Raw genomic sequence first — 12,088 nt, forward strand, 5'->3', positions numbered from 1 at the left:
AATATATCCATGGAGATGGAAAACACTAACTAGTGCCATCTCAGTAATACATAGTACTGAATATAATATTAATACACTCTTACTTCTCAATGGGGAAGTCTTAGTGTGTGATTCTACCAACTTTTATTTTCCATAGGTTAGCATTGTGGGCTTCTTTGTGCTATCCTTTCAAAGCCTTAAAGTAGCCGTATCTGCTCACATATTGGTCCTAAGGATTCCATCTTTTGTGGATGTGGACCTAGAAACATTACTTAATTTTTAGGAATTTTCCAGCCCCCTCTGGTGGATTGGAGCCATGATCTGGAAAACACATTTTTCAGAATTTAAAATACCTCTTCAATATTTCATCCAGCTGGAAATAATATATACATACATATTTTGAAGTAGTGTGATTATCTTTTGGGATATTTTGAAGAAGAGAAAATCTATCCAGCTATAAGATTATTTATTTATGGCTTTTGTTTTTCTTAACTAAAACATACACTCTTAAACATGGATACGGATTTGGACAAAACTTTAACTAGACATTCTGATGCAGAGAACTCGTCTTCCGGATCAGAGTTAGTGGATTCGGAGGGCAAAAAAATCTCCAGACAATGTAAAACTGTCTAGAGGTAAAAATCCCCGAAAACCCCTAAAACGCCCAGAGTGCTTGTTCCTCGGTTGGACAAAGATAAAGACAAGGATAAGGATAAAAATCCTTGTGTGTGGATGGGAGAGTCTACCCCATCGATAGGAACAGATGTCAATCTTATTACTTCTATGATTAATACAGATAATCAAAATAGTTCTAGTGAAAATGATGTGGTTCAGGATTCATCATTAACGGAGGGTTTGGACCTTGAAGGATCCCTTGAGGCTTCTGCTGTGTATGCAATAGTAGCCAAAATTCAAAAGGCTTTGGGAGAGTTTAAGTCAGCTGATTCAAGCAAAGTAACAAAGTTGGCCTCAAATCGCATCCATAGTTTGTGAGCAGATTTAGAGGCAGTCACAACAGCTTTATTGATTGACAATGAGCTATTAAAAGCTAAATCATCGGAACTAGAAATTCGGGCAGATCATTTTGATCAGCTAATGGAGAAGTGGGCAGCTCCTCACAGATTATTTGCTGATGCAGTTAGGCAGAATTTGGTCTGTGAGAATTCTAATGGTGATACTATTGTTAGGGAGGCTACTGTGAGGCGTACAATGGGTTGCAGTTGCAGATAAGGTTATGCCTGTGTCTGTTAGTCCTTGTGGTATTTTGGCCCTAAAAATATTGTTATACTTAGATCTACAGAGAATTCTGCTTTGGCTTTGAGCCAAGACATCAGGAATACGGTGGCAGATGCAATTAAGAAGGATTATAAGAATATGAAGATTAAAAATATTCTTCTCCTGAGGAATAAAGGGGTTTTATTAGAAACCACAAACTCACAAGATGCAACTAGGATAGCATTAGTAGAGGTATACGATGCAAGAAAGCAAGCTTATGCAGCAACAGCCAAAAAAAAAAAAAAAAAAAAAAAAAGAAAAAGAAAAAAAAAAAACCACTTCCACTTTACCCCTCCGTTCATTCGAAATACCTGTCCAGCTGAGCCTTAAATTTATTTAGGCTATCAACTTCCACAACAAGAGATGGAAGGCTGATCCACCAACTACCCACTGGCTAAAGGCAAATGTCAGCACGTTTATCCTACATCTGTCTTTCCTCAATTTGAATTTATGCCCTCTCAGGTGATTATTCCGAGCAAGAGGCAGTATCCCATCAGCACTGAGCATGCTCAAACCATTCAAGGCTTTGTACACCTCTATCAGATCACCTCGCCAGTGCCTAGTCTCCAGACACTGCAATTTGCAAAACTTAAGCATTTCTTCGTGAGAGCAACCCTTCGTTCCGTTCACTAACCATGTTGCCCTTCTCTGTACTCCCTCCAGCAGCTCCACATCCTTCTTGAAATGAGGCCTCCAGACCTGTATACAGTACTCAAGGTGCGACCTGACCATTGCCTTATACAAGGGAATAATCACCTCCCTATCCCTGCTAGAAAAATTCCGGTATATCATTAAGACACCATGAGCTACTCTTGCAGCCCGTCTGCACTGCCCAGAGAACTTCATATCTGCCTGCACAACCACCCCCAGGTCCCTTTCATTCTCTACCACTGTCAGTGTAGTACCATAGAGTTGATATGTTGCTCTGGGGTTGCTGTTTCCCAATAGTAGTACTTTAGATTTGTCAATGTTAAACTTCATTTGCCACCTCTCAGCCCATCTGCTCAACCTTTCCAGATCCTGTTGCAGCAGCATAGCGTCAGTAGCGTCCTTAACAACCCGGCCAACCTTTGTATCATCTGCAAACTTGGACATTAAGCTTGATATACCATCATCAGTATTATTTATAAATACAGAAAACAACAATGGACCCAACACCGAACCCTGAGGGACTCCACTAATAACATTAGTCCACGATGAGCAGTGTCCATTAATTACCACTCTCTGTCTTCTGTCACTCAACCATCCTTTTATCCATAGCAACTATTTCCACCAATGCCACACTGCTCCAATTTGTGCAGCAGTCTTCCATGTGCAACAGTATCAAAAGCCTTTCTAAGGTCCAAATATATAATATCAAAGTTATTCCCTGCATCCAATTCTTTTGTGAATTGGATGCAGGGAATAACTTCTGTGAACTTCCACAACAAGGGATGGAAGTCTGTTTCACCAACCAACTACCATGTGTTTATCTTCAACATGTGTTTATCTTCAACAATACATGTGTTTATCTTCAACAATTTCTCCTCCACTTTACTCTCAGTTATTACAAGATTATCTAGCTTACTGCCAGAGTTGAATACACCTCTGGCATTCTCCTCTCTGAATAACTCCTCATGTGTGAATGAAGATGCAAAATACTCATTTTGTTTGTTAGTTACCTGAGTAAGATCATTAACAGTTGAACCATCAATATCAAGTGGACCAATCTGATTCATCCCCTTCCTTCTAGAGTTTACATAAGGAAAGAACTCTTTGCTGTTTTTCTTTGCATCCTTTGCCAAAGATTTCTCGTAATCTGCCTTCGCCTGCCTAACGTCCTTTGTAATTTGGTTACAGACCAGCTTATATCTATCATAGGCTTCTGTTTCACATGTTAATTTATATGTATCCCATGCATTTTTCTTCTCTGCCATGTCTCATTAGTTCATCTGACATCCATTTAGGCCTAAACCTTGAACAATATTTCTTAGTTGGTATGTAAAGCCTAGTAGCTTCCAAGATAAGTTCTTTGAATGCTTCCCATTTTGAATTTGCTGTTGGTAACATCAGCAGTCAGTCCCACTGTATAGAATTTATATACTGTCTCAGACCATAGTAGTTGCCTTTGCAAAAGTAAAAACTCTTCCCTTTACCCCTGATGGTAGTTACCTTTTGAGTAAATCCCACTTCAGCACACTGTGATCACAGCCACCCAGTGGTTCCTTTATCTGCAGATTCTTAATGCATGAAGAATCACTACTGATAATCAGATCAAGAGTATTACTCCCTCTAGTTGCCTCCCAAACATGCTGATGTAGAAAACAATCATCTAATAAATCCACAAAACCTTACTAGTGTGTCAGTGACCAACCCACAAATTCCAGTCAATATCTGGGAAATTAAAATCCCCCATTATAAGACTCTCTGATTTACTGGCCCATTCTATTTCCCTGTACAGTTTCTTATTATACTCATCAGAGTCATTAGGCCTATAGCACACTCCTACTCTCAATTTTGATCTCCCGATGATTATGTCACACCAAACTGGCTCGACACTGCACTGTCCAGAGATGTCGACTGGCTTCACTTCCTTGGATTTTTTGTGTTTCTAAACTTATAGCATAATCACTCCTCCCTTCCTATCATGTCTATCCTTTCTGTAGATGTTGTACTCCCCAAATTCTAGTTTTGCATTCCTTACATCTGTGTGACACCACGTCTCTGATATCCTGACAATATCTGCCTTTGATGTTTTGAGCAATACCTCAAATTCATCAAATGTATTTAACTCCCCATGAGGGGTTGCTGCTTCCCATATGTAGTACTTTACATTTGTCAATGTTAAACTTCATTTGCCACCTCTCAGCCCATCTGCTCAACCTTTCCAGATTCTGTTGCAGCAGTATAGCATCAGTAGTGTACTTAACAACCCTGCCAACTGTTCTGTCATCTGCAAACTTGGACATTAAGCTTGATATACCATCATCAATATCATTTATAAATACAGAAAACAATAATGGACCCCACACTGAATCTTGAGGGGCTCCACTAATAACATTAGTCCACAATGAGCAGTGTCCATTGATTACCACTCTGTCTTCTCCCCTTCAACTCTCCCTTTAGCCATAGCAGCAATTTGCCTCCAATGCCACACTGCTCCAATTTGTGCAGCAGTCTTCCATGTGCAACAATATCAAAAGCCTTTCTAAGATCCAAATATATAATATCAGAATAAAATTATTCCCTGCATCCAGTTCTTTTGTGACAACATTATAGTATCCAATCATATTGGTCAGGCAAGACTTTCCCTTAACAAAACCATGCTGTGTCCGAGCTATAACTGAAGTCTTGTCCAGATGATCCTGCAGTGCTTCTTTAATCAGTGCCTCCATTAATTTTCCTGGAATCTTGTTACTCTTTTCTGAATACTTTCTAACAGTTCTGAGATTCTCAGCCCTGCATGCAGTATTCAAGGTGTGGACTAATCGTTGCTTTATAATCACCTTACTGTCTCTACTAACAGAGTTAGTAGAGACAGTGAGAAGTCTCTGTTAGAGACTACTACTACTAACAGAGGTAGACTGCTAGGATAACTCAAAACTTCACTGATAGAACTTTTGAGTTATCCTAGCAGCCTACCTCTACACTGCTCAGAGAACTTCATGTATGACTGTACAATTGTCATCAAGTTTATTCTTCATTGACTGCTATGATTTTGGTACAATCCTGCTACCTGATACAGTCAGTATCTTGCCATTATTAATTTAATACCATAATATGTAGAGCATCAAACAAATAAAAAAGAGGAATTAGTGATCCTCAGTTAAGTCATAGTTTTCAACAGTGAAATATATACTGCATCATTATCGTGGAAGTGAATTCATTTTTTATTATTATTTTTTTATTGTTTGAAATTTAGTGGATTGCTTATAAGAGTTGTTCTCCAGTACATTTATTTTCTCTGAAAATAAATCATTATAGCTTCATAAATTGAGATCAGGTTATTACATCTAGGCTGTATCATTTGCATTACATTAAAAATGGAAAACTGTTTCCTATTTGTTATTTTTGCATTTTTAATGTATTGTACAGGTATAAAATACACTCATAGCTTAAGTTAAGGCTTTAGAAATACATTTTATCAAAATTATTTCTAAAGCCATACAAGCTCTGAGAAGGGTGTCACACAAATATCAAACGATTATATAGTAAAAAAAAAAATCTTATATCACACATTAAAAAAAAATAATCTTAAATTTATATAACACTTACTTTTTCTATTTATCTAATGACACTTACTTTGTTTCTGAGATAATGGCCGATTCTGTGCCCAAAAGCAAAATAGTGGATACATAACTTTTATGGTACACAGCATAATAGTTAACCATACAATGACTGCAACATGAAAATTTCCCAATGCCCAGAACATCAAATTAATATCTTTCTTCATCCTATTATAAATATATATGTATGTATAATAATTATACATATAAATTGAAATTACAGTTGATTAATAGATTATGAAGAGCAACAAAAAAGAAATAAAAATAAAGAAAAACAAACATCAGTGGTTGCTCAGCATAACCAACAAATTTTCTGTGAGATAATGTAAATTAAGTTACATATGTGAATTAAAATAGGTCAGCAGAATGAATGAGCACTGCATGAAAGAATACAACAAAAACCACATAAATACAGAAACATTGAAGAGATGGAGGGGGGGGAGTAACTACATTAAGAGGAAGAATGTTGCTGAAGGAATACATACCTAAAATTTTTGAGATACTTTATACAGAAAACCAATACAGCAATTACAAGCCAATAATATACAAATTTAGGCCAGCGACTGCTGAGAGCACCAAAGCCAAACAATGTGAAACATTATGAATATGATACTGTAAACCAACCACAGTAATATGACCAATAAATGAAAGAATCTAAAATTAAAAACAGTACGAACAGAGCCTCATCTCATCAGAATGCAACAGGGTAATAACCATTACGGAATCACCACATTTTGAAAATTATACAAATCAATGCATCAAACAGCAACTGACAATATGCTATCACCCTTCTGATGAAATCAAATTCATGATATTTCAGATCATTTGGTTTCATTGTTTTCTGGGAGCATTAGTCTAAATTTGTTTATAACTGGTTTTTTCTATTTAAGTTATCCCAAAATTTTTCGATACATATTTCTTCCACAACACTCATCCTCTTAATTTAATGCTCCCCATTCCTTTCATTGTTTCTAAATTTATGTATTCATTTTCACTGTACTTGTTTCACCAGGCCTTATTTATTCTGCTGAACTATTTATGTATAGGTAGATAAATATATAGTCAGATATATACACGAAATAGTGATATTTCACATAATTTGGATATCTCTGTCCCTGTGATGTCCTAAGACATCACAGGGACAGAGATAAATTTATGTTAATAAGCACTAATTCCTTTTACAATGCCTTTATTCTTGATTTAGTTTCTCACCCCTTCTATTGGTTTTCATTATATTTTACTTCTTCTTTGATGTCTTCCTATTCTGCTGTTATTCTTAATTTACATATTTTAATTTGTGTTCTATAAGCAAACTCCTGCTGTAGCGCTTTTGAATGGACTGGCCACAAAGTGCAAGTGGGAAAGCATTATAAGTGGTCCCCCCCCCTTTATTTCATTATTTTAATTTTTCAATATTTTGACAGATAACACTGATTTTTCTAGCCTTTGCAATATTTTAAAGCAATGGTTTATATTAAGTTAATAAGTTTAATTAAGTTTATATTATCATTACTTGTGCAGAAATGCTACTGCTGGTTTTATCTAAGATATAATAATCACAAGGTTATATTGAAATATTGAATTTCTTTGAAAGAGTTCAATTAGCCATTGTTCCCACTACGGAAATATGCAATCTTGTTTAAACATGAAGGTACAGTTACAAAGAGTAGTATTTTTGAAGCATTTTAGACATTTACACAAACAACCTATGCAGGTCTACACAGGTAATGCTAATAAAAAATAATTAAAAAACATAAAAATGATAATACAAAAAAAGCAATAGCAATGATGATGTAAAACAGTACTGAGTTTTTAAGTGAAATTAAAATGTTCATAATTTGAATAAAACATCAAAAATATTCAATAATATAATCTTACATTTCTGTATTAGAAATATAGATGACCACTGAATAAATAAACATAACTGCCACTGCTGTAGGCCAAATGTTACACATCAGATATAAATGAGGAGTATTCTGAAAGTCCCTATAAAAGAGAAAAATGTATAATTACAGCTAAAATTGCAGTTTTACTTAACTTTGATCAAACACTTGATCTAGGGAAACATTACTGCTTATAATCATGAAGTTATAGCTAATACTGTATCTAATTTTGATCTGAAAGAGTGTAATTAGCCATTGTTTCCATTAGAAATAGAGTATGCTTTAAACATGAAGTGGCAGCTATACAGTAAGTTTAATGAAATGTAAAGGATTTTATAATTAATGGTTTATATTATGATTAATGATTTTTTTAATTTATTTTATAATTTTATAATTACTGATTTATTTTGATTTATTTTATGATTACTGATTTCTTTTGAAAACATTAATTACAAAAATCAAACAAATAATTATCAATTAATCATTATTAATAATTAAAAATTCCTTTTGTCAAATGCTATTTTACATAAATATGTGTACCCAGCAACTGCTGATATTTTGCTTTTCCTTTTTATAAATGTGTAAAAAGCAAAATACCAAGTCTATTTTACGGACTTATCTATATTTACAAAGAAACATTGCACAAAAATTAAAAAAACAAAATATCAGAAATCCATTTCACTTTTCCTTTTTCAACATCTAGAAAACTGGAAAACAAAGACATTAAAAGTTTCTCAGTATTCAAAAAAAAAAAAACATTTAACAAAAGGAATTTAAATTATTGGGAGTGAATATGATTTTATTAAAAAAAATTAAATGAGCAATGCATGTTAGAAGAGTCAAAATTACACAATGAACAGAAACAATGGTAGGATTATGAGAACATGTGGTTTTATCTTTTGGTAATAAACTGTGAAATGAGGAAAACATGCTACGAGGGTTGGAAATTGATACAGAGTGGATAAACTGCAGAACAGTCTGCATATCCCCATGTTTGGAGGTCCCCATGGACTGGAGGTGTGCAAATGTATCACCAATTCACAAAGAGTGTCCAAAGGGTGACACAAGTAACTACAGACCTAGTAGTAGTAGTATTAGTAGTACTAGTAGTAGTAGTAGTAGTGACATGTGATGCAAGAAAGCATGTGTATGAGCTTATGCAGCATCAGCCAAAAAAAAAAAAAAATCACACCATTCCCTCCAAATGCCTGTCTAGTTCCTCCTTAAATTTATTCAACCTATCAATTTCCACAACGACAGATGGAAGTTTGTTCCAGCAATTAACCACCCGCTGGCTAAAGGCAAATTTCCGCACATCTATTCTACATCTGTCTTTTCTTAATTTGAAGTTATGCCCCTTTAGGTTCGTAATCTGAACAAGTGGAAGGATCCCATCAGAATTCGGCGTGCTCAACCCATTCAAGGCCTTATACACCTCAATCAGATCACTGCACAGATGCCTAGTCTCCAGCCACTGCAATTTGCAGAATTTAAGCCTCTCTTGATAAGAGGATCCCTTCATTCCCCTCACCAATCTTGTTGCCCTTCTCTGCACAAACTCAAGTAAATCTACATCTTTCCTAAAATGAGGCCTCCAGAGCTGTACGCAGTACTCAAGCCTTGGCCTGACCATTGCCTTATACAGAGGGATAATCACCTCCTTTTCCCTGCTAGCAAAATTCCTATATATCATTGACAAAACCCCATGACCTGCCCTGGCAGCCTGTCTGCATTGCTCAGAAAACTTCATATCTGACTACACAATTACTCCCAGGTCTTTTTCATTTTCTACCACCTTAAGTGTAGTACCACACAGTTGGTACATTTCTCTGGGGTTACTTCTACCCATATGCAGTATTTTGCATTTGTCAAGGTTAAACTTCAGTTGACACTTCTTAGCCGATCTCCACAAATTATCTAGATCCTGTTGCAGTAGTACACTGCCATTACTGTCATTAACAACCCTACCAACCTTTATATCATCTGCAAACTTCGACACTAAGCCTGATATACCTTCATCGATATCATTGATAAATATACAAAACAACAGTGGACCTAACACCGAACCCTGTGGGACTCCACTAATAACATTAGTCCAAGAAGAGCAGCACCCATTAATTACCACCCTCTGTCTTCTCCCACTCAACCATCCTTTTATCCATTGTAGTAACTTACCCTTAATACCATTCTGCTCCAATTTGTACAATAGTCTTCCATGCGCAACAGTGTCAAAAGCTTTCCTGAAATCCAAATATATGATATCAAAATTATTTTTTGGATCCAGTTGCTTTGAAACCACATCATAATATCCTATCAAATTTGTCAGACAAGACTTTTCCTTAACAAACCCATGCTGTGTCTGAATTATTGCTGCAGTCTTGTCTAAATGATCCTGCAATGCATCATGGCTGGTTCATCTTAACCTGTCAGTTTAACTTTTGTTCAGGGAAAATAATGGAATCACTGGTTAAAGAAGCATTGCAGGATTATCTAGACAACACTGCAGTAATAGTTAAGACACAGCATGGGTTTGTTAAAGGGAGGTCTTGTCTGACCAGTTTCATTGGATACTATGATGTGTTCATAAAGGAACTAAATGCAAAAAAATAATTTTGATATCATATACTTGGATTTCAGCAAAGCTTTTGATACTGTTGCACATGGAAGACTGCTGTACAAATTGGAGAGGTATGGCATTAAGGGTAAGTTACTACAATGGATAAAGGGATAGTTGAGTGGGAGACGACAGAGAGTAGTAATCAATGGACACTGCTCTTCATGGACAAATGTTATTAGTTAAGTTCCCCAGGGTTCAGTGTTGGGCCCATTGTTGTTTTCAGTATTTATAAATGATATTGACGATGGTATATCAGGCTTAATGTCCAAGTTTTCAGATGATACAAAGGTTGGTAGGGTTGTTAATGACAGTAAAGACAGTATGCTACTCCAATTGGATCTAGATAAGTTGGGAAAATTGGCTGAGAAGTGGCATCTGAAGTTTAACGTTGACAAATGCAAAGTACTCCGTATGGGTAGCAATAACCAAAGAGAAACGTACCAACTGTGTGCTACTACACTCAAGGAAGTGGAAAGTGAAAAAGACTTGTGGGTAATTGTGCAGTTAAATATGAAGTTTACTGAGCAGTGCAGATCGGCTGCTAGGGCAGTTCATGGAGTCTTGACAATGATATATAGGAATTTTGCTAGCAGCAACAGGGATGTATTAGGTGGCAGTGATCACAGTGTGTTGAAGTGGGATTTACTCAAGGAGGTAACTACCATCAGAGGTAAAGGGAAGGGTTTTTGTTTTCGTAAAGGCGACTATGATGGTCTGAGACAGTATTTAAATTCTATACAGTGGGACCAACTGATGATGTTACCAACAGCAAACTTAAAATGGGAGGCATTCAAGGAACTAATCTTGGAGGCTACCAGGCTTTACATACCAACTATTAAGAAATATTGTTCAAGGTTTAGGCCTAAATGGTTGTCAGATGAACTAATGAGACATGTGGCAGAGAAGAAAAATGCATGGGATACATACAAATTAATGGGTGATATGGAAGCCTATGATAGATATAAGTTGGTCTGTAACCAAGTCACAAAGGAGATTAGGCAGGCAAAGGCAGACTACGAAAAATCCTTGGCAAAGGATGCAAAGAAACACAGAAAAGAGTTCTTTACATATTTAAACTCAAGAAGGAAAGGGATGAATCAGATTGGTCCACTGGATATTGATGGTTCAACAGTTGAGGATCCTGCTCAGGTGGCTAACAATTTAAACGAGTATTTTGCATCTACATTCACGCATGAGGAGTTATTCAGGAAGGAGAATGATGTAGGTAAAGTAAACATTGGCAGTGAGCTGGATGATTTTGTAATAACTGAGAGGAAAGTGGAGGAGAGATTGTTGAGGATAAACATAAAAAAGGCACCTGGGGTGGATGGGATCTATCCAGTTATATTAAAGGAGGCAGCAAAGGAAGTAAGCAAGCCCCTAGCCATAATTATGAGAGCTTCTTTGGACTGAGGGGAGGTACCCATAGACTGGAGATGTGCAAATGTAACCCCAATTCACAAAGGAGGATCAAAGGCTGACACAAGTAATTATAGACCTGTTAGTTTAACTTCTGTTCCAGGTAAATTAATGGAGGCACTGGTTAAAGAAGCACTGCAGGATCATCTAGACAAGAATTCAGTTATAGCTCAGACGCAGCATGGTTTTGTTAAGGGCAGGTCTTGCCTGACCAATTTGATTGGATACTATGATGTAGTCACAAAAGAACTGGATGCAGGGAATAACTTTGATATTATATATTTGGATCTTAGAAAGGCTTTTGATACTGTTGCACATGGAAGACTGCTGCACAAATTGGAGAAGTGTGGCATTGGAGGCAAATTGCTGCTATGGATAAGGGGATGGTTGAGTGGCAGAAGACAGAGAGTGGTAATCAATGGACACTGCTCAACGTGGACTAATGTTATTAGTGGAGTTCCTCAGGGTTCAGTGTTGGGTCCATTGTTGTTTTCGGTGTTTATGAATGATATTGATGATGGGATATCAAGTTTAATGTCCAAGTTTGCAGATGATACAAAGGTTGGCAAGGTTGTTAAGGACACTACTGACGCTATGCTGCTGCAACAGGATCTGGAAAGGTTGAACAGATGGGCTGAGAGGTGGCAAAT

The 12,088-nt window shown here is 36.5% G+C and overlaps 1 protein-coding gene across 1 annotated transcript in view; it reads right to left on the minus strand.

Annotated features, from left to right (window-relative positions):
* The window catches only part of LOC150087624 (sterol O-acyltransferase 1-like), a 283,384-nt gene that overhangs the window by 189,874 nt on the left and 81,422 nt on the right, over positions 1–12,088 (minus strand). The window contains exons 4-5 of the mRNA XM_090369891.1: positions 7,398–7,505; positions 5,536–5,687 (exon numbers count right to left, since the gene is read on the minus strand). Coding sequence (XP_090226017.1) covers positions 5,536–5,687; positions 7,398–7,505 — 260 coding nt within the window. The remainder of the gene's footprint in view (positions 1–5,535; positions 5,688–7,397; positions 7,506–12,088) is intronic.

This window comes from Mastigoproctus giganteus, chromosome 3 (assembly GCF_048544385.1).
Source record: "Mastigoproctus giganteus isolate SK-2022 chromosome 3, ASM4854438v1, whole genome shotgun sequence".
Taxonomy (NCBI): Eukaryota; Metazoa; Arthropoda; class Arachnida; order Uropygi; family Thelyphonidae; genus Mastigoproctus; species Mastigoproctus giganteus.